We start from the raw sequence: 24480 nt of genomic DNA on the forward strand, positions 1-24480 counted from the left end.
ATGAAGATAGCAGGTCTGTATCTTGAAGTGATACTTACGTGAATGCGCCAGTAACATTATTTCTGTTCTTTTATAGGTTCTGAATGACTGTTGAAGCGATCTCCAATTAAATTCCTTCAATTCAACACGAGCACCCATAGAATCGGGGTTAACCCATTCCTAGAGCAGGTAAGTAATATATTTATAAACCTGTCAATCATTAATATTAGGTGCCATGACATCATGGCTCCCCTCATTGCATGCACAATATGGTTTGTTCCATTGTGGTTTGAAAAAAACACCCTTTTCGTGCTAGATACTATATTTGTGGCCTTTGCTGCATTTCTGACAGTCCAATACAACCAGTCAATACTGCTGTTACATTGTTGGTTGACAAATTCACATTTTTTGTGACTGTGAAATAATTGTATAAAATTTGCCTGTTGTATAAGTAATTGTATAAAATTCTTGAGTCACTGTTGTGTGACTCAAGAATTTTTTTCTCTTTTTGACACCGGCACTGCCTTACTGTCAGTGAACCTAATTGTTGACTATTGGCGGTTACATTGTCGCCTGACATAAACCATTTGTTAGTTTGGTGGGTGAACGCGGTGGGTTTCTATGAAATGACAAGGGGAATGACACAATGGAATGCCTATAGACTATAATTGGAAGTAAACTATGATCTTATTTGCAGGTAAATCTGTGTTATGTAGGAAATTAACCTTTACCGCAAGTGTTCCTTGGGTAGAGTAGCATATTGTAAAATGAAAATTACCTTGGATTATAACCGTTTTCTATAGAATGTAAAGGTGAATGACATAATGGAATGCCCATAGACTATAATGGGAAGCAAAATTTGATTTGGAGTCTAAACCATTTAACATATCAAGTAAATCTTTAGCAGGCTTACTCTTCAAGTTCAGTGGGATTATTTAAAATTTAGATTAAGTGGGATTATTATTGGTTTCCATGAAATGACAAGGGGAATGACACAATGGAATGCCTATAGACTATAATGGGAAGTAAACTATGAGCTCATTTGCAGGTTAATCTGTGTTATGTAGGAAATAAACCTTTACCGCAAGTGTTCCCTGGGTAGAGTAGCATATTATAAAATAAAAATTACCTTGGATTATAACCGTTTTCTATAGAATGCAAAGGTGAATGACATAATGGAATGCCCATAGACTATATTGGGAGGCAAAATTTGATTTGGGGTCTGAACCATTTAACATATCAAGTAAATCTTTAGCAGACATACTCTTCAAATTCAGTGGGATTATTTAAAATTGAGATTAAAGGGACACTGACAGGGCCAAAAAGCATATTAAGGTATATACTGTATATGACCGTACAGGTCTTATAAAGTGTATAAGAATCATGTAAGTATCCCCCCTGTCCACCTTATAACTACAGTAATGTGAAGTTTTATAACCTGCTGATATCGGGTTCAATCTGCCCAAGGGGCGGTGCTTCACCTCAGCTTGCGCCCAGCCAGCCTCGGCACAACTGCCATTTGAAGCGCCGCCCAGCTCATCAATATTCACTTCGCTGGGCAGCTACTAGTGTCCCCGGCTATCTTCAGCACATGCGCCCGGCACCCTCACTGGCCGGGATCGCATCGCGCCTGCGCACAGTCTCATTCTCAGAGGCTGCCTCTGAGAATGAGACTGTGCGCAGGCGCGATGCGATCCCGGCCAGTGAGGGTGCCGGGCGCATGCGCTGAAGATAGCCAGGGACACTAGTAGCCGCCCAGCGAAGTGAATATTGATGAACTGGGCGGCGCTTCAAACGGCAGTTGTGGCGAGGCTGGCTGGGCGCAAGCTGAGGTGAAGCACCGCCCCTTGGGCAGATTGAACCCGATATCAGCAGGTTATAGGTTATATATATATATACTTTAGCGACAACAGCACCTCTCGTCCCAGAGGCCACCCAGCTTTTGACCGGCTCCACAAAATTCGGCCCCTCATAGACCACTTCAACCAGAAATTTGCAGATTTGTATACCCCTGAGCAAAACATCTGCATAGACGAGTCCCTAATACATTTTACCGGGCGCCTTGGCTTCAAACAATACATCCCAAGCAAGCGCGCCCTGTATGGGGTCAAATTGTATAAGCTCTGTGAAAGGGCCACAGGCTATACCTACAAATTTCGGATCTATGAGGGAAAAGATCAGACCCTGGAGCCGGTCGGTTGCCCTGACTACCTGGGGAGCAGTGGGAAGACAGTCTGGGACTTGGTGTCACCCTTATTTGGCAAGGGGTACAATCTTTATGTGGACAATTTTTACACAAGTGTGCCCCTCTTCAGGCATTTGTTCCTAGAAGAGATTGGCTGCTGTGGCACCGTGCGACCTAGTCGCCGGGGCTTCCCCCAATGGCTCGTTACCACCCGTCTTGCAAGGTGGGAGAGGGCTGCCTTGTGTAACCAAGAACTGCTCGCGGTGAAATGGAGAGACAAGCATGACGTTTACATGCTCTCCTCCATTCACGCAGACACGACAATACAAATAGAACGGGCAACCCGTGTCATTGAAAAGCCCCTCTCAGTCCACGACTATAATGCGCTCATGGGAGGGGTGGACTTCAATGACCAGATGTTGGCTCCTTATTTAGTTTCCCGACGCACCAGACGCTGGTATAAGAAGGTGTCTGTATATTTGATTCAATTGGCGATGTACAATAGTTTTGTTCTCTACAGTAAGGCTGGGAGAACAGGATCCTTCCTCAAATTTCAGGAAGAGATCATCGAGAACCTCCTGTATCCAGAAGGTTCCGTGGCCCCATCCACCAGTGTAGTGAGCCGTCTACACGAGCGACATTTCCCCAATGTCGTTGCTGGTACCTCAACCCAACCGTCACCCCGAAAAAGATGTCGTGTCTGTAGCAGGAGTGGAATAAGGCGTGACACCCGCTATTTCTGTCCTGACCACCCTGCCCTATGCTTAGGAGAGTGTTTCCGGAAGTACCACACACAGGTACACTTAGCATAGGGATTGCATCTCACAGGACAGGCACACAGGGCTATTAGGGCCCTTTTACTCACAGCTGCTGCAAACCTCTCCTTTCACCTGGGATAAAGTGCATAATGTACTTTGCCACATCTTTGGGCGATTTGCGCTTTGCACATTGTCCCATGGGGAAGGAGAGGTTTGTTCTATAAAAGGTAAAAAAAATAATAATAATTACCGGTAAGTAAAAAAGTTAACGTTCAGTTGAAAAAGTTAAAGTTTATATGTTCCGTTCAAATTTTATTATAAAGTTAATAAATTTATTGCGTTGCGGCCTGTTTTTTTCTTTTTTGTTTCGTTTTTTTTACCTTCCAGGTGGACCAACCGATCGACTAGCTGCAGCACTGATGTGCATTCTGACAGAAGCATTGCGCTGCTGTCAGATTACACACAAGTCGGTGTATGCGGCGCTGCAAGACGAGATTTCTCCTCTGCAGTAAATGATATGTTTGCCGAGGCATATGAGCTGAGGAGGTGGCGGTGTTCATATACTTTGGCAAACACTTTGTATATATATAAAAAAAAATCCTGGCAATGATTTATTCATCCACATCGATTGATGTGAATGGAGAAATCTGGTTTGCCAGGGCATACGAGCTAAGTGGGTATGGATGTTGGGCGGAGCTCCTATGTCCTGGCAGACGCCTTTCCCCTCCTTTTTTTTTTTGGCAGAGATTTTTTCATCCACATTGATCGATGCGAATGAATAAATCTGTGCCGTTCATTTTTTCTTTTAGCCCAGAGGCTGAACGAAAAAAAAAAATCTCATTACCCGTATGCTCAATATAAGGAGAATAGCAGAAACTCCTAATGCTGGCCATACATGTAATGATTGCGGAGACCCTCAAATGCCAGGGCAGTACAAACACCCCACAAATGACCTCATTTTGGAAAGAAGACACCCCAAGGTATTCGCTGAGGGGCATATTGAGTCCATGAAAGATTGAAATTTTTGTCCCAAGTTAGCGGAAAGGGAGACTTTGTGAGAAAAAAAAATAAAAAATCAATTTCCGCTAACTTGTGGCAAAAGAAAATTTCTATGAACTCTCCATGCCTCTCATTGAATACCTTGGGGTGTCTTCTTTCCAAAATGGGGTCACATGTGGGGTATTTATACTGCCCTGGCATTTTAGGGGCCCTAAAGCGTGAGAAGAAGTCTGGGATCCAAATGTCTAAAAATGCCCTCCTAAAAGGAATTTGGGCCCCTTTGCGCATCTAGGCTGCAAAAAAGTGTCTCACATGTGGTATTGCCGTACTCAGGAGAAGTTGGGGAATGAGTTCCTAGAATTTTTTATATTTTGTCACAAGTTAGCGGAAAATGATGATTTTTTTTTTTTTCTTACAAAGTCTCATATTCCACTAACTTGTGACAAAAAATAAAAACTTCCATGAACTCACTATGCCCATCACGAAATACCTGGGGGTGTATTCTTTCCAAAATGGGGTCACTTGTGGGGTAGTTATACTGCCCTGGCATTTTAGGGGCCAGAATGTGTGGTAAGTAGTTTGAAATCAAAATCTGTAAAAAATGGCCGGTGAAATCCGAAAGGTGCTCTTTGGAATGTGGGCCCCTTTGCCCACCTAGGCTGCAAAAAAGTGTCACACATGTGGTATCTCCGTACTCAGGAGAAGTTGGGCAATGTGTTTTGGGGTGTCATTTTACATATACCCATGCTGGGTGAGAGAACCCTTGCCCCTGATGTGTACCCTGGGCCCTGATTTACCCTTGCCGTGTTACTGGACACCCTGATCCCCCAAACCCTTGCCTTATTGTATCCTTGTTTGTACCCCTGATCCTGTGCCACTGGTTCCCCTGATTGTATTTGTGGTTCAGTTACACCCCCCTGATGACCCCCACTGTATCTCCACCGTGTAACCCTTTCCCTACCCTGATTAACCCCTGGTGGTAACCCCTGCTCAAACCCTGCCACACACCCCCTCCCCCTCACTGTACACTTGCAGGGTATTTACCCTTGCATTGCTGTACAGTTCTGATATTATCCCCATTGTTAACCCTTTGTGTTTGTGGTCGGTTTACACCCCTGTGAGGCCACCATTAACCCTCGTCGTACCCCGTAGGGACAGTGAATAGTCAGGTGGGGTGGGCTGTTATTACTTGTATGTGTGAATTGTCTAGTTAGTTTATGGGTGGAATTTGGGATTGTGCTGTGTAGTGTAGCTAGGCTTGTATTGTGTTTATGGTAGTACTGTTTCTGTACTGCGGTGTGTACGTCTATATGTATATATATTCATATCCATTGATCCATGAATATGTATAGATATTAGCGTATTTCTAGACGTGTATAATTGTATTGTGTAATAAATATCCCTTATTGTTCATAATGCAGTGTATGGTGTTTTTAGTAGTCGCCGCCGTAGTATAGTGATAGTAAGGCGCATGCAGCTAGCATAGTGATTAGTGTAAAGCATAGCGAAGATATTGTGTTATTATTATATAAAGGCATAAATGGGCGGAGTTATCATTAGACGGCTCCTCCCATTTATGAATATTAATTATCGATATTTGCATAAATATTGGTGATCAATATTCCCCCTTTACATTAGGTATCGCCGCGTCCGTATCGACCGGCTCTATAAAAATATCACATGAGATAACCCCTCAGATGACCACCGTAAAAAAATAAAAATAAAAACGGTGTAAAAAAGGCCATTTTTTGTTATCTTACGTCACAAAAAGTGTAATAGCAAGCGATCAAAAAGTCATATGCACCCCAAAATAGTGCCAATCAAACCGTCATCTCATCCCACAAAAAATGAGACCCTACTTAAGATAATCGCCCAAAAACTGAAAAAACTATGGCTCTTAGGCTATGGAGACACTAAAACTTTTTTTTGTTTTAAAAATGAAATCATTGTGTAAAACTTACATAAATAAAAAAAATTGTATACATATTAGGTATCGCCGCATCCTTGACAACCTGCTCTATAAAATGACCACATGATCTAACCTTTTAGATGAATGTTGTAAATAACAAAAAAAAAAAGTGCCAAAAAGGCTATTTCTTGTTACCTTGCCGCACAAAAAGTGTAATATAGAGCAACCAAAAATCATATGTACCCTAAACTAGTACCAACAAAACTGCAACCCTATCCCGTAGTTTCTAAAATTAGGTCACTTTTTTGGAGTTTCTACTCTAGGGGTGCATCAGGGGGGCTTCAAATGGGACATGGTGTCAAAAAAAACAGTCCAGCAAAATCTGCCTTCCAAAAACTGTATGGCATTCCTTTCCTTCTGCGCCCTGCCGTGTGCCCGTACAGCAGTTTACGACCACATATGGGGTGTTTCTGTAAACTACAGAATCAGGGCCATAAATAATGAGTTTTGTTTGGCTGTTAACCCTTGCTTTGTAACTGGAAAAAAAATATTAAAATGGAAAATCTGCCAAAAAAGTGAAATTTTGAAATTGTATCTCTATTTTCCATTAAATCTTGTGCAACACCTAAAGGGTTAACTAAAATTGTAAAATTAGTTTTGAATACCTTGAGGGGTGTAGTGTCTTAGATGGGGTCACTTTTATGGAGTTTCTACTCTAGGGGTGCATCAGGGGGGCTTCAAATGGGACATGGTGTAAATAAACCAGTCCAGCAAAATCTGCCTTCCAAAAACCAAACGGCGCACCTTTCACTCTACGCCCCGCTGTGTGGCCGTACAGTAGTTTACGGCCACATATGGGGTGTTTCTGTAAACGGCAGAGTCAGGGAAATAAAGATACAGTCTTGTTTGGCTGTTAACCCTTGCTTTGTTAGTGGAAAAAATGGGTTAAAATGGAAATTTAGGCAAAAAAATGAAATTCTCAAATATTATCCCCATTTGCCAATAACTCTTGTGCAACACCTAAAGGGTTAACAAAGTTTGTAAAATCAGTTTTGAATACCTTGAGGGGTGTAGTTTATAGAATGGGGTCATTTTTGGGTGGTTTCTATTATGTAAGCCTCGCAAAGTGACTTCAGAGCTGAACTGGTCCCTAAAAATTGGGTTTTTGTAAATTTCTGAAAAATTTCAAGATTTGCTTCTAAACTTCTAAGCCTTGTAACATCCCCAAAAAATAAAATATCATTCCCAAAATAATTCAAACATGAAGTAGACATATGGGGAATGTAAAGTCATCACAATTTTGGGGATATTACTATGTATTACAGAAGTAGAGAAACTGAAACTTTGAAATTTGCAAATTTTTCCAAATTTTTGGTAAATTTGGTATTTTTGTATGCAAAAAAAATAGTTTTTTTTACTTCATTTTACCAGTGTCATGAAGTACAATATGTGACGAAAAAACAATCTCAGAATGGCCTGGATAAGTCAAAGCGTTTTAAAGTTATCACCACTTAAAGTGACACTGTTCAGATTTGCAAAAAATGGCCAAGTCCTTAAGGTGAAATAGGGCTGAGTCCTTAAGGGGTTAAATAAGAAAAGTTTTAAATAAAATAAGTATTTACACATTTTCTATAAACTTGTCAGTTTTCATTCTCAGTAATACCAACATGCTATAGAGGTTTCTTCAGTTCCCCCCTACATTTTACAAGTAAAATTCTGCTCAGGAATTACACTTGGAAATTTTGATGCAGCAGAGTCCCATTGCAATCAATGGGATTCCGCTGCACAGTGCACACTACAGAATTTCAGTGGTGAAGCTGTCCACTGAAATTTCTCTGTCGAAAGAATGAACATGTTCATTCTTTCAGCGGAATATTGAGCGGAATGCACTGCCAGCTATAGGGAACGGCAATGGCTGCGCTGCTCATGCAGCGACTAAATCAGTTGGGGCAGGACGCATTTGGAATTTCCGAACTGAACTTCTCAGCTTGGAAATTCTGTAGTGTGCATGGACCCGTAGTTGCCCCCATGTATCCTCCACCCCAAAATCAGAGCCCATTCCTAGTCCTAGGCCTATAGTTGGTGAGGGGGAGGAAAGCTGTTGTGTCTTTATTTAAAAAATTAAATTTCCATTATTCTCTAGGGTTATTCCACTTCCCATTATTCCCTTTGAATCCCCTTTCATCTCCACTTTATTATTTGCCACTGAACTTGGAGATTATGTCTGCTAAAGATTTATTTGATATGTTGAATGGTTCACACTCCAAATCACATTTTACTTCCCATTATACTGTATTGGGATGCCATTCTGTCATTCACATGTTATTCCATAGAAAACAGCTTTAATCCCAGATTGTAAATGTAAAACTATGTGCTACTCTACCCAGGGAACACTTGCGGTAAAGGTTAATGTCCTACATAACACAGATTTACCTGCAAATGAGCTCATAGTTTACTTCCCATTATAGTCTATAGGCATTCCATTGTGTCATTCCACTTGTCATTTCATAGAAACCAATGATAATCCCACTTAATCTCAATTTTAATAATCCCACTGAATTTGAAGAGTAAGCCTGCTAAAGATTTACTTGATATGTTAAATGGTTCAGACACCAAGTCACGTTTTACTACCCATTATAGTCTATATTCCATTATGTCACTCACCCAGGGGCAGACTGACAACTCATGGGGCCCCCGGGCAATAAGAGATTATGGGGCCCCTGTGTCCCCGCCCACCCTCAAGCCACACACAGCCCCACCCACATATTGCACCGCGTCGGCTCCAGGCTCATGTGGGACTTTGGGCGATAAAGTCTCAGTGGGCCCCCCTATACAGTGATAACTCTCTGAGTACAGATAATATAGTAGATGTCCCCTGCAGTTCTATGTGACAACACAGATAACAGTGATGACTATCTGAGTACAGAAAATGTAGTAGTGTTACCTGCAGTCCTATGTAAAAACACAGACAACACTAGTCCTGATAATGTGGTAGTTACCTGCAGTCCCATGTAAAACCACAGATAACACTAGTCCTAATAATGTGGTAGTGTTACCTGCAGTCCTATGTAAAACTACAGATAACACTAGTGCTGATAATGTGGTAGTGTTACCTACGTCCTTAGTGTGCCTCCCTGTCTCACTCCCATGGACTCCATGCTGCCTCCTCTTCCTTCTTCTTCTTCTTGCCCCACACAGAATGTCCTGATGCAGCTGCATCAAAACATAGGAACACTGTGGGCATGGTGATGGTGGCACACACAGGGACAGAGACACACAGAGTACGGCCCAGACAGCTCGTCTGTAGACAGATCCCAGAAATCACAGAGAACATCTGGCTGAAAGAAAGAACCGAGCAGCTTCAGGTGGATCTCACCCTGGAAAGACAGCAGGTTGTATTCAGGGGTCTCTGTGTGCTGACACACTGTAACGCAGGTGCTGTAATGGAGGCAGCAAGGTACAGAAGGGCTGGGACCACCACTAGGATGAGGTAAGGGGCAGGAGGACACAGTAAGGAGCAGGACCCGCCTCAGGGTCATGTGGCCCCTTATACAAGTCCATTACACAGTATAGAAATAATACTCCCAGGAGGTGTGTGCTCAGAGAACCCCCTTTAACCGCCTCCTGGTGTTAATAAGGAATAGGAGGTAATTCATAACACAGATTTACCTGCAAATGAGCTCATAGTTTACTTCCCATTATAGTCTATGGGCATTCCATTGTGTCATTCCTCTTGTCATTTCATAGAAACCAATGATAATCCCACTTAATCTCAATTTAAAATAATCCCACTGAATTTGAAGAGTATGTCTGCTAAAGGTTTATTTGATATGCTGAATGGTTCAGGCACCAAGTCACGTTTTACTGCCCATTATAGTCTATGGGCATAATATTGCTAAATAACACATATTAACCTACAAATTAGCTCTGAAGGGACCAGACTGCGTGGGCTGCAGTGCAAGACTCAGAGAACTCTGTACATTCTCGGAAGTTCACTGCAGAACTGGCCTGGATGTATGGGCTGCGGCGGGCATGTGCAATCTATGAACAAGCCTCTGCATATAGAGCGCCAGCTCCCGACCCACGTGACCTTGTACTGCCACGTGATGTTGTGACGTCGGCGGGTCTGTACCATGCATGGAGATTAGCTGGTAACATCACTACAGTCCTGGTTTCTACTTTCTTCCTGTGACGTCATACCTACCAGGAGCACCTCCATTCTAGTCACTACTGCGGATTTGCTCCTTCCACTTACGACTTCATTTGGCGACTCAGTTGTGCGTCATATCAGAGGGACGGATAATATCGGCAATGAAGTGAGTTTGTTTTGTCAAGTCTCAGCGGTTGTGGATTTTCTCCGTGCAGGCGCCACAAGTACGGGACGGGACACAATGCTATTGGGCGCTGTGCCCTCGTGTGTTTTCTAGGATTGTGCGTGTTGCAGCTTGTTCAGGTCTGCGATTGCAGCTTTATGCCCCAGGTTCTGTCAGAAAAGCGGAGTAAAATCGCACAGCACGCCTTAGTCTGCCCGCCTTCCTTACCGACTCCGTGTGGACAGAGCCCCAGCTAGACATCCCCCCTTTGTTGTTATTCTAGACCTCATGGTTCTATGTAATCAGCAGTCACAGGTGATCCGCTCTGTTCCACTTCTTCCATTTCCCCTGTAATATGATGGTCATCAGTGGTGTCCCACAAACCCCCTCTGACTACTTGTCCATCAGTTTCTGCTGCAGGGTCATCACTTTGATGGGAAGAGTAGTTCTGCATGCTGCGCTCTCCTTCCTGCCCATTATGGGGTCCTCAGCTCACTAAAGTTAGCAAAAATCAGGTACGCAACCCCCTTTAGCTCAAATGTATTGTTGAAATAACGGGGGGGGGGGGGGCTAAAATAAAAAAAAGTTTATTGGTGTCCATAGAAAGTAGGTGAATTACAATCCAACTGGTGTGCGGTGTCACGTCCACGAGCCAAGGTACAAGTTACCAACTGGGATCTCGGTGAACCCCATCAGGCGGTATGGCACAGCTTCGGGGTTTGGGCGTGCGGCTGATGCAACCCCAGACCTGTGCCTGTGGGAGACGCTGCCAGCGCACAGTGCTCAGCTTGTCCCTGATATACGAGCTGTGCAGGAGAGGGTAACCAAACCAGAATGCAGGGGACACATCTGTAGACGTCCCACTAATGCCGAGCTCGCCCTGCACATACTAGCCCTTCAGCTCTATGCGTTTCTGCATCAAATAAATGCCTCATCAGGAGCAGCTAATGTGAGCGTGGAACAGAGCGGCAATACACTGCGATTAGGCACAAAAAGAAGTGCTACCCCGCACACAGGGGCAGCGATCCGGCGCTAGGATGGCCGTGAAAGGCAACGAGTAGAAATGTGTACAGGAGCCTTAAAGGGGTTGTCTCACTGCAGCAAGTGGCATTTATCATGTAGACACAGTTAAAACAAGCCACATACATAATGTTGGCTGGGCTCATTTTTCCGTCACATTATACACTGCTCGTATCCAGCGGTTATGACAGCCTGCAATCCATCAGCGGTGGCCGTGGTTGTACAGTATAGCCAAAGGTGCTGACCACTGATGGAATGTAGGATGGTCATAACCCCTGGATCCGCGCAGTGGTTAATGTGATGGAAAACATGAGTCCAGCCAACAAAGGAGGCAATATGGATGATAACTATACATTAGTAAGTAGCTTGTATTAACTGTGTCTAAATGATAAATGACATTTCCTGAAGTGAGACAGCCCCTTTAAGGCTTTGTTCACAGTTCTGCGTGGAGCCTTTATAAAGGGATGCGGTCATAATGGGCAGGAAGGAGAGCGCAGCATGCACAACTACTCTTCCCATCAAAATGATGATACTGCAGCAGAAACTGAGCACAGTCCATTAGTAAGTGCCTTGTATTATACGTAATAAATGCTATTTGCTGAAGTGAGACAGCCCCTTTAAAGGGAACCGGTCACCGGGATTGTGTGTATAGAGCTCTGAACCCTGACAACCCCTTTAAAGTATGACGTTATGTCCTTAAAGGGAACCTGTCACCTGGATTTTGGGTATAGAGCTGAGGACGTGGGCTGCTAGATGGCCGCTAGCACATCTGCAATACCCAGTCCCCATAGCTCTGTGTGCTTTTAGGCTAAGTCTACACGGGGCGGCTATTCCGTATTAGGTAGGGCTACTACGTTAGGGTCCTTAATAGGGTTATTACCTCCCTAATTAGGTTTCATTAACAACTACTAACCATTATTAGACAATCTATATCATCCTGACCCTAGTATTCTATTATTATTTTTTCTTTTGTCCTTATATATTGATTGATTTATTATTACTTGGAGGGATTCATTGACTATTTTATTTATACATATTAAAAGTTATATTTTAGAATCATGGTATTACTGTGACTAAATAAGTCTACATGACGACATTTTGTTGCACTAATGTCGCGCGTCAATTTTTATAATGGCAGTCTATGGTGTCGCACTGCAACATGCTGCGACGCAACAGTCGCAGAAAATCCATTCGAGATGGATTTTTCTGCGACTGTTGCGTCGCAGCATGTTGCAGTGCGACACCATAGACTGCCATTATAAAAATTGACGCGCGACATTAGTGCAACAAAATGTTGCGCTACAAATGTTGCAGTGCAATTGTGCCCTATCTGTTGCGCGACAAATGTCATCGTGTAGATGTAGTATTATTGTGTAAAAAAAAAAATGATTTGATACATATGCAAATTAACCTTAGATGAGTCCTGTATGTGAGATTAGTCAAGGACAGGACTCATCTCAGGGTAATTTACATATGTTTTAAATAGTTTTTTTTTTTTTTTTACACAATAAAAGCACACAGAGCTATGGGGACTGGATATTGCAGATGTGCTAGCGGGCATCTAGCAACCCATGTCCTCAGCTCTATACACAAAATCCAGATGACAGGTTCCCTTTAAGGACATAACATCATACTTTAAAGGGGTTGTCAGGGTTCAGAGCTGAACCCGGACATATTCCCTTCTTCCTCCGCTCGGCCCCTGTGACATGATGCTCCACTTCCGCCTAGCAGAGACCTGGTACATCACCTAATCTGCTGAAAAAGCCCTTGCCCTCCACTATACAGCTCATATTAGAGGGGCCTGGTGGGGAAGAACCCGGACAACCCCTTTAATAGTAAGCTACAGCCTACAGTGGTAGATGTGACGCAGGAGACTTTTACCCATGCTGTGTCATCTCTACTTAAGAAATCCATGTTTTCAGTGCTGCATTTCGGATGTGGCAAAAAATGCATTAGTTTTGCAACAACTTATCCATGTTTCTATTGTGTTTCCTTCCACCAAAAGGAAACACAAGGCAATTACATTAGGCCTCTTTCACACTTGCGTTGTCCGGATCCGGCGTGTACTCCATTTGCCGGAATTACATGCCGGATCCGTAACACCGCAAGTGAACTGAAAGCATTTGAAGACGGATCCGTCTTCAAAATGCGTTCAGTGTTACTATGGCACCCAGGACGCTATTAAAGTCCTGGTTGCCATAGTAGTAGTGGGGAGCGGGGGAGCAGTATACTTACAGTCCGTGCGGCTCCCGGGGCGCTCCAGAATGACTTCAGAGCGCCCCATGCGCATGGATGACGTGATCCATGTGATCACGCCACCCATGCTCGTGGGGCGCCCTGACGTCACTCTGAAGCGCCCTGGGAGCCGCACGGACGGTAAGTATACTGCTCCCCCGCTTCCCACTACACTTTACCATGGCAACCAGGACTTTAGCGTCCCGGCAGCCATGGTAACCATTCAGAAAAAGCTGAACGTCGGATCAATGGGCATTAATTCCGGATCCGGCCTTGCGGCAAGTGTTCAGGATTTTTGGCCGAAGCAAAAAGCGCAGCATGCTACGGTATTTTCTCCGGCCAAAAAACGTTCCGGTCCGGAACTGAAGACATCCTGATGCATCCTGAACGGATTTCTCTCCATTCAGAATGCATGGGGATAATCCTGATCAGGATTCTTCCGGTATAGAGCCCCGACGACGGAACTCTATGCCGGAACAGAACAACGCAAGTGTGAAAGAGCCCTTAGCCCCTTCAAGACTAAGCCAGCCCTCCGCCCATGACAGCACCCTTAAGAGACCGCCTCCGTCCGAAACAGGAACTTCCGTGGAGAGCTCTTAAGGAGGGGCTCTGCCCCTATAGCACCGGTTAATTGTGAGAACTTGTCCTAATGTTACTTAACCCCTTCAGGACCCTGCCATTTTTCACCTTAACCCCTTGGCAACCGGAGGTTTTTTCATTTTTGCGTTTTCATTTTTCCCCCCTATTTTCCGTGAGCCATAACATTTTTTTATATTTCCGGTCACATAGCTGTATGAGGGCTTATTGTTTGCGGGACAAGTTGTACTTTCTAATGCCACCATTAATTATGGCATAAAATGTAGTGGGAATCGGGGGAAAAATTCCAAATGTGGTGGAATTGGAAAAAAACGCAATCCCTCCACCGTTTTACGGGTTTTGTTCCAACGGCGTTTCGTTTACAGCAAAACTGACCCGCGCCCTTCATTCTCTGGGTCAGTACGATTACAACGATTCACCCCCAAACCTTTTTTTATACTTATGTCTACTGAGCTGTTTAGGGGCTCATTTTTTACGGAACAATCTGTACTTTTTATTGATACCATTTTGGAGTGTGTGTGACTTTTTGATCACATTTTATAAAAAATTTTGGTGTAAGAGAAGCAATGAAAAAATAGCAAATCGGCCATTTTCATCCTTTTTTCCATTACGTCATTCGCCATATTGGATTATTTTTTTTTCTATTTTAATAGTATGGGCGCTTTCGGTCGTGGTGATACCCATGATGTTTATATTTATTGTTATTTACAGCGGATATAAAAAGTCTACACACTCCTGTTAAAATGTCAGGTTTCTGTTCTGTAAAAAAATGAGACAAAGATAAATCATTTCAGAACCTTTTCCACCTTTAATGTGACCTCTAAACTGTACAATCAAAAATAACAAACAAAGAAATCCCTCAAAGGAGTTGCTACGCAACTATTTACCATAATTTAAATTTTTTAACGGTCACTTGGACCAAGCGTATTTATGCAACTCCTCCGACTAGTATTATTAAAACTCAATTTTATTATAGTCCTTTTAAAACCACCATATTACTTGGGAACATATTAAAACCTTCAGGAGTAACAATTTCAGGGTCAGTTGCCAGTTGTGCACATCTTGTATCTCATGTACTTAGACTTTCCTAATGAATTTAATCATCTAGTGAAATAGAATCTCCTATACCAGAGACTTATAGCGGGCTCCCTGACTTACTCCTGCCTAAAATACAACACCCTGTGTCCCTACATGTTTCGCCGAGCCTGTCGGCGTCTTCAGGGGAAACTAAACAGGTCTATAAACTGTACAACTCAATTGAAAAACAAACTTATATCTTTTAGGTGGAGGGAAGAAAAAAAAAAAAGAAAAAAAAAATAATATGGTTGCATAAGTGTGCACACCCTTAACCCCTTAGGGACCCATGACGTACCGGTACGTCATGAGTCTAAAACGAGATTGCGGCGCTGCGGGGGTTAATCGGAACAGGATGCCCGCTGAAATCATAAAAATAAAAACGGTGTAAAAAAAAGGCATTTTTTTTGTCATCTTGCGTCACAAAAAGTGTAATAGCAAGCGATCAAAAAGTCATATGCACCCCAAAATAGTGCCAATCAAACCGTCATGTCATCCCACAAAAAATGAGACCCTACCTAAGATAATCGCCCAAAAACTGAAAAAACTATGGCTCTCAGACTATGGAGACACTAAAACATGATTTTTTTTTGTTTAAAAAATGAAATCATTGTGTAAAACTTACATAAACAAAAAAATTGTATATATATTAGATATCTCCGCGTCCGTGACATCCTGCTCTATAAAATTACCACATGATCTAACCTGTCAGATGAATGTTGTAAATAAAAAAAATATAAAAAACGGTGCCAAAAAAGCTATTTCTTGTTACCTTGCCTCACAAAAAGTGTAATATAGAGCAACCAAAAATCATATGTACCCTAAACTAGTACCAACAAAACTTCCACCCTATCCCGTAGTTTCTAAAATGGGGTCACTTTTATGGAGTTTCTACTCTAGGGGTGCACCAGGGGGGCTTCAATTGGGACATGGTGTCAAAAAAAACAGTCCAGCAAAACCTGCCTTCCAAAAACCGTATGGCATTCCTTTCCTTCTGCGCCCTGCCGTGTGACCGTACAGCAGTTTACGACCACATATGGGGTGTTTCTGTAAACTACAGAATCAGGGCCATGAATAATGAGTTTTGTTTGGCTGTTAACCCTTGCTTTGTAACTGGAAAAAAAATATTAAAATGGAAAATCTGCCAAAAAAGTGAAATTTTGAAATTGTATCTCTATTTTCAATTAATTCTTGTGGAACACCTAAAGGGTTAACAAAGTTTGTAAAATCAGTTTTGAATACCTTGAGGCGTGTAGTTTCTTAGATGGGGTCACTTTTATGGAGTTTCTACTCTAGGGGTGCATCAGGGGGGCTTCAAATGGGACATGGTGTCAAAAAACCAGTCCAGCAAAATCTGCCTTCCAAAAACCAAACGGCGCACCTTTCACTCTACGCCCTACTGTGTGCCCGTACAGTAGTTTACGGCCACATATGGGGTGTTTCTGCAAACTACAGAATCGGGGCAATAAATATAGCATTTTGTTTGGCTGTTAACCCTTGCTTTGTTACTGGAAAAAATGGAAAATTTGCCAAAAAATTGAAATTCTCAAATTTCATCTCAATTTGCCAATAACTCTTGTGCAACACCTAAAGGGTTAACAAAGTTTGTAAAATCAGTTTTGAATACCTTGAGGGGTGTAGTTTCTAGAATGGGGTCATTTTTGGGTGGTTTCTATTATGTAAGCCTCACAAAGTGGGTTTTTGAAAATTTCTGAAAAATTTCAAGATTTTCTTCTAAACTTCTAAGCCTTGTAACATCCCCCAAAAATAAAATATCATTTCCAAATTGATCCAAACATGAAGTAGACATATGGGGAATGTAAAGTAATAACTATTTTGGAGGTATTACTATGTATTATAGAAGTAGAGAAATTGAAACTTGGAAATTTGCAATTTTTTAGTAATTTTTGGTAAATTTGGTATTTTTTTAATAAATAAAAATGTTTTTTTTTTTTACTTCATTTTACCAGTGTCATGAAGTACAATATGTGACGAAAAAAAACCAATCTCAGAATGGCCTGAATAAGTCAAAGCGTTTTAAAGTTATCAGCACTTAAAGTGACACTGGTGAGATTTGCAAAAAATGGCCAAGTCCTTAAGGTGAAATAGGGCTGAGTCCTTAAGGGGTTAAGTCATGTAAGGGTGCGGGTCCTTAAGGAGTTAATATAAATATCTCTAAATGTCTGTGAGCGGGACCTATGTCCCGGAGCGGCATTGATCGTGCACACGGGAGTACACAGCATCATGTCTCGGAGGGCATACAGTCGTGTGCGAGAGGCCTAAGCGTAATCCTGAATTTCCCCTACGCCCATGACAGCACCCTTGGGAGACGACTAGAATAGTAACTACCTAGTGGGGGACAACTGCTTGTAAGACCTTTCCTCCAAAGGATAAAAGGCATTAGAGTACAAATTTAATCTATAAAGCCAGCCCTACATATCTGCTCTATAGAAGCATTAGCTATTTCTGCCAGGAAGCATAGATGGATCTTTTTGAGTGAGTTACGAAGCTTAAGGCCGGAGACTCATCCGCTGAACAATAGGCTAAAGAAATAGCCCACACTATTCATCCAGCCAAAAGTCTAGAGGAAACTGCACAAACAGTTGAGAAGACTTCCTCCATTGACTGGTAACTTTTAAATATTCATGGCAAAACAATTACCGTTAAGTATAATCCTGAATTTCACCTTCCAGACCAGGCCTATTTTTGCAAGTCTGACATGTCACTTTGGGGTGATAACTTATCTAAACAATTCTGAGAATGTTTTCTCTTGACACATCATACTTCATGTTAGTGGAAACGTCGATATATATAACCTTTATCCCTAAAAAAAATATTTTCAGAAAAAATAATTTAATTTCTCTGCTTTTAACCACCTCAGCCCCCTTAGCTTAAACACCCTTAATGACCAGGCCACTTTTTACACTTCTGCACTACACTACTTTCACGGTTTATTGCTCGGTCATGCAACTTACCACCCAAATGAATTTTACCTCCTTTTCTTCTCACTAATAGAGCTTGCATTTGGTGGTATTTCATTGCTGCTGACATTTTTACTTTTTTTGTTATTAATCGAAATTTAACGATTTTTTTGCAAAAAAAAGACATCCATATATAAATTTTTCTCTAAATTTATTGTTCTACATGTCTTGGGTAAAAAAAAATGGTTTGGGTAAACGTTATAGCGTTTACAAACTATGGTACAAAAATGTGAATTTCCGCTTTTTGAAGCAGCTCTGACTTTCTGAGCACCTGTCATGTTTCCTGAGGTTCTACAATGGCCAGACAGTACAAACACCCCACAAATGACCCCATTTCGGAAAGTAGACACCCTAAGGTATTCGCTGATAGGCATAGTGAGTTCATAGAACTTTTTATTTTTTGTCACAAGTTAGCGGAAAATGATGATTTTTTTTTATTTATAGTTTTTTTCTTACAAAGTCTCATATTCCACTAACTTGTGACAAAAAATAAAAACTTCCATGAACTCACTATGCCCATCACGAAATACCTTGGGGTGTCTTCTTTCCAAAATGGGATCACTTATGGGGTAGTTATACTGCCCTGGCATTTTAGGGGCCCAAATGCGTGCAAAGTAGTTTGAAATCAAAATCTGTAAAAAATGGCCGGTGAAATCCGAAAGGTGCTCTTTGGAATGTGGGCCCCTTTGCCCACCTAGGCTGCAAAAAAGTGTCACACATGTGGTATTGCCGTACTCAGGAGAAGTTGGGCAATGTGTTTTGGGGTGTCATTTTACATATACCCATGCTGGGTGAGAGAAATATCTTGTCAAAAGACAACTTTTCCCATTTTTTTTTATACAAAGTTGGCATTTGACCAAGATATTTATCTCACCCAGCATGGGTATATGTAAAATGACACCCCAAAACACATTGCCCAACTTCTCCTGAGTACGGCAATACCAGATGTGTGACACTTTTTTGCAGCCTAGGTGGGCAAAGGGGCCCACATTCCTTTTAGGAGGGCATTTTTTGACATTTGGATCCCAGACTTCTTCTCACGCTTTAGGGCCCCTAAAATGCCAGGGCAGTATAAATACCCCACATGTGACCCCATTTCGGAAAGAAGACACCCAAAGGTATTCAATGAGGGGCATGGCGAGTTCATAGAAATTATTTTTTTTGGCACAAGTTAGCGGAAATTGATTTTTATATTTTTTTTTCTCACAAAGTCTCCCTTTCCGCTAACTTGGGACAAAAATTTCAATCTTTCATGGACTCAATATGCCCCTCACGGAATACCTTGGGGTGTCTTCTTTCCGAAATGGGGTCACATGTGGGGTATTTATACTGCCATGGCATTCTAGGGGCCCTAAAGCGTGAGAAGAAGTCTGGAATATAAATGTCAAAAAATTTTTTACGCATTTGGATTCCGTGAGGGGTATGGTGAGTTCATGTGAGATTTTATTTTTTGACACAAGTTAGTGGAATATGAGACTTTGTAAGAAAAAATAAATAAATTTCCGCTAACTTGGGCCAAAAAAATGTCTGAATGGAGCCTTATAGGGGGGTGATCAATGACAGGGGGGTGATCAGGGAGTCTATATGGGGTGATCACCCCCCTGTCATTGATCACCCACCTATAAGGCTCCATTCAGATGTCCATATGTGTTTTGCGGATCCGATCCATGGATCCGTAAAAAACATACGGACATCTGAATGCAGCCTTACAGGGGGGTGATCAATGACAGGGGGGGTGATCAGGGAGTCTATATGGGGTGATCACCTCCGTCATTGATCCACCCCCCTGTCATTGATCACCCCCCTATAAGGCTCCATTCAGATGTCCGTATGTGTTTTGCGGATCCGATCCATGTATCCGTGGATCCGTAAAAAACATGCGGACGTCTGAATGGAGCCTTACAGGGGAGTGATCAATGACAGGGGGGTGATCAATGACAGGGGGGTGATCAGGAAGTCTATATGGGGTGATCACCTCCGTCATTGATCACCCCCCTGTAAGGCTCCATTTAGATGTCCGTACGTGTTTTGCGGATCCGATCCATGTATCAGTGGATCCGTAAAAATCATACGGACGTCTGAATGGAGCCTTACAAGGGGGTGATCAATGACAGGGGGGTGATCAGGGAGTCTATATGGGGTGATCAGGGGTGAATAAGGGGTTAATAAGTGACAGGGGGGGGGTAGTGTAGTGGTGTTTGGTGCTACATATTACTGAGCTGCCTGTGTCCTCTGGTGGTCGATCCAAACAAAAGGGACCACCAGAGGACCAGGTAGCAGGTATATTAGACGCTGTTATCAAAACAGCGTCTAATATACCTGTTAGGGGTTAAAAAAATCGCATCGCCGCTGGCAGGCTGGAGATCCACTCGCTTACCTTCCGATCCTGTGAACGCGTGCGCCTGTGTGCGCGCGTTCACAGGAAATCTCGCGTCTCGCGAGATGACGCACGGATGCGTCCAGGAGGAATGAATCAACCACCTTCCGGACGCATCCGTGCGTTAGGCGGTCGGGAGGTGGTTAAGACAGTGATACTTCAATTAGTTATTAATTAACATTCACCATATGTCTACTATATGTTGCCATCATTTTGTAAATGTAATTTTATTTTTTTTAAGACGTTAGAAGGCTTAGAATTTTCAAGAAAATTTCCAAAACCAACATTCAGGACCAATGCAGTTGTGAAGGAACTTACATAGTAGAAATCGCCAATAAATCAACCCATTTTAGAAACTACACCCCTTAAATTATTCCAAACTGATTTTACAAGCTCTTTTAATGCTTTAGGTGTTCCACAGGAATTTAAAGTGGTTGTCTCATCTGAGACAATGGGGCATATTGCACGGATATGCCCTCATTGTCTGATAAGTGCGAGGTCCCACCGACCCGCACCTATCTCCTAAACGGAGCCCCGCAAAGTGGTGGCTGGAGGACTCCAGTCCGGCCACCACCAAGTGCTCTCCCCACAGAAGTGAATGGGAGCGCACTGCGTATGATGGGCCACTGCTCCCATTCACTTGTATGGGCCCAATGGAATCGGCTGAGCCAGCGCTGGGCTATATTCAATTGCCCATAGAAATTAATGGAGGGCGGCTGCGTCCTCGACCACTTCCGGGGCTCCGTTCTCGATGTAGGTGCAGGTCCCTAGAGATATGGCCCTAGAGACAACCCCTTTAAATGCAATGAAGGTGACATTTTAAAAATTAATTAAATTAAAGCATTTTTGCAGAATTTTCATTTTAATCCATTTTGTCCTGTAAGGCAGCAAGTGTTGACAGCAAAACAAACCTCAATATTTTTTACCCTGATTCTGCAGTTTACAGAAACACCCCAAATGTAGCTGTAAGCTCCTGTATGGGCACATCTCAGGGCTCGGATGGAAAGGAGTGCCATATGGTTTTTGGAGGGCAGATTCTGCATGTCGGGGAGATTGAGGGGAAGTTTCATTATTTTGTCGGATAAATTGGAGTCAGGAGATCTCCTTTAGGCCACTTATCTCGCATCTGCGGGATCCCCTGCTCGCCAGCGGTCTCAGTTCTAATGCCGAGCAGAGGGAATCGGGAGGGCTCGCTCTAGTTGATCTGGAGCCTTCTCTCAGATGGCGTCTTCTTCCTTGTCCTCGGTGGGTTAAGCTGGAAACGTGTAGCCGGTCGCGTCAGGGTAACAATCCCAGAAGTTTACACCAGGAGGCGGTGTGCAGCTTCTGGATTCACAGGTGAAAGGGCGGCAAGCCACGGTCATTACTGATCTGAGGTCTGTGGAGGTGAGATGTCAGGACCAGAGCTGCAGTCTCCCAGAGAGCTTGATGCTCCACCGCAGTCTCCTGTGAGTCATCTGCGGGGGTTAATATGTTTCCACTTTTTTATGATATACTGATGGGGTCACCAGGGGTATGGGGAGCACCCATATGTGGTGATTATTTAAGTTTGAGGAGTGTTTGGGTGCTATCACTCTGGGAGCTGCACACTCTTGGCTTTTATCACCATGTTGCATACATAAGGTCCTTCTGATTTTTGGTTGTTTCTTGCTGTAGAATCTGCTGAGCTTTGGGGTGCCACTTAATTATATTTTAACAAAATAATTACTGGATCTTTAAAAGGGGATTTATTAATAGTACAGCGAATAGGCTCCATTCACACGTCCGTGGTGTGTTGCAGACCCGCAAATTGCGGATCCGCAACACACCCGCCCGGCACCCCTATAGAAATGCCTATTCTTGTCCGCAAGCTGCAGACAAGAATAGGACATGTTCTATCTTTTGCGGAGCTGCGGTCCCGAAGATCAGGGCCGCGCTCCGCAAATGCGGATGCGGACAGCACACTGGGGAATGTTGATTGATAGCTATTTTATGAGGCATTACTATCTGCCTTAAAAGTAGAGAAACTAAATGTAATAATTTTTTTTTATAAATAAAGTAAAAAATATTGACCTAAATTTACCGCTACTGCTGAAGTACAAAGTGTCACCAGAAAACAATCTCGGCTTGGATAAGTAAAAGCATTCAAAAGTTATTACCACATAAAGTGACAAATGTCAGATTTGCAAAAAATAGACCTCGGCAGGAGGGTGAAAACTAGCCTGAGGTAGAAGGGGGTTAACAGATCAGTTTTTATTGTTCCTGTGACAAAACAGATTACATGAACATACTGTATTTTTCACCCTATAAGACACTCCGGCACCATTAAACTCACCTAGGTTTTAGAGGGGGACGATCAGAAAAAAATATTTTTCATTACATCTCAGGTCAGTCCACCAATGTTAATAAGACTTCAGATCAGACCTCAATAAGACCTCAGATAAGAGCCTCATATGCCTCTCTTCAGCCCCCCCATATGCCTCTCTTCAGCCCCCCTCCCCCATATGCTTCTCTTCAACCCCCCTCCCCCATATGCCTCTCTTCAGCCCCCCTCCCCCATATGCCTCTCTTCAGCCCCCCTCCCCCATATGCCTCTCTTCAGCCCCCCTCCCCCATATGCCTCTCTTCAGCCCCCCCCCTCCCCCATATGCCTCTCTTCAGCCCCCCCCTCCCCCATATGCCTCTCTTCAGCCCCCCCCTCCCCCATATGCCTCTCTTCAGCCCCCCCCTCCCCCATATGCCTCTCTTCAGCCCCCCCTCCCCCATATGCCTCTCTTCAGCCCCCCTCCCCCATATGCCTCTCTTCAGCCCCCCTCCCCCATATGCCTCTCTTCAGCCCCCCTCCCCCATATGCCTCTCTTCAGCCCCCCTCCCCCATATGCCTCTCTTCAGCCCCCCTCCCCCATATGCCTCTCTTCAGCCCCCCTCCCCCATATGCCTCTCTTCAGCCCCCCTCCCCCATATGCCTCTCTTCAGCCCCCCTCCCCCATATGCCTCTCTTCAGCCCCCCTCCCCCATATGCCTCTCTTCAGCCCCCCTCCCCCATATGCCTCTCTTCAGCCCCCCTCCCCCATATGCCTCTCTTCAGCCCCCCTCCCCCATATGCCTCTCTTCAGCCCCCCTCCCCCATATGCCTCTCTTCAGCCCCCCCCTCCCCCATATGCCTCTCTTCAGCCCCCCCCCTCCCCCATATGCCTCTCTTCAGCCCCCCCTCCCCCATATGCCTCTCTTCAGCCCCCCCTCCCCCATATGCCTCTCTTCAGCCCCCCTCCCCCATATGCCTCTCTTCAGCCCCCCTCCCCCATATGCCTCTCTTCAGCCCCCCTCCCCCATATGCCTCTCTTCAGCCCCCCTCCCCCATATGCCTCTCTTCAGCCCCCCTCCCCCATATGCCTCTCTTCAGCCCCCCTCCCCCATATGCCTCTCTTCAGCCCCCCTCCCCCATATGCCTCTCTTCAGCCCCCCTCCCCCATATGCCTCTCTTCAGCCCCCCTCCCCCATATGCCTCTCTTCAGCCCCCCTCCCCCATATGCCTCTCTTCAGCCCCCCTCCCCCATATGCCTCTCTTCAGCCCCCCTCCCCCATATGCCTCTCTTCAGCCCCCCTCCCCCATATGCCTCTCTTCAGCCCCCCTCCCCCATATGCCTCTCTTCAGCCCCCCTCCCCCATATGCCTCTCTTCAGCCCCCCTCCCCCATATGCCTCTCTTCAGCCCCCCTCCCCCATATGCCTCTCTTCAGCCCCCCTCCCCCATATGCCTCTCTTCAGCCCCCCTCCCCCATATGCCTCTCTTCAGCCCCCCTCCCCCATATGCCTCTCTTCAGCCCCCCTCCCCCATATGCCTCTCTTCAGCCCCCCTCCCCCATATGCCTCTCTTCAGCCCCCCTCCCCCATATGCCTCTCTTCAGCCCCCTCCCATATGCCTCTCTTCAGCCCCCTCCCATATGCCTCTCTTCAGCCCCCCCTCCATATGCCTCTCTTCAGCCCCCCCTCCATATGCCTCTCTTCAGCCCCCCCTCCATATGCCTCTCTTCAGCCCCCCCTCCATATGCCTCTCTTCAGCCCCCCCCCTCCA

At 44.2% G+C, this 24480-nt stretch overlaps 1 protein-coding gene across 2 annotated transcripts in view; it reads left to right on the forward strand.

The window, feature by feature from the left end:
* The first annotated feature begins 10016 nt into the window (after positions 1 to 10016).
* The window catches only part of RBMX2 (RNA binding motif protein X-linked 2), a 28187-nt gene continuing 13723 nt past the window's right edge, over positions 10017 to 24480 (forward strand). For both annotated transcript variants that reach the window (XM_040442699.1, XM_040442698.1), the window contains exon 1: positions 10017 to 10146. In XM_040442699.1, the coding sequence (XP_040298633.1) occupies positions 10142 to 10146 (5 nt within the window). In that variant the 5' untranslated portion in view covers positions 10017 to 10141. The remainder of the gene's footprint in view (positions 10147 to 24480) is intronic.

This window comes from Bufo bufo, chromosome 8, assembly GCF_905171765.1.
Source record: "Bufo bufo chromosome 8, aBufBuf1.1, whole genome shotgun sequence".
Classification (NCBI taxonomy): domain Eukaryota; kingdom Metazoa; phylum Chordata; class Amphibia; order Anura; family Bufonidae; genus Bufo; species Bufo bufo.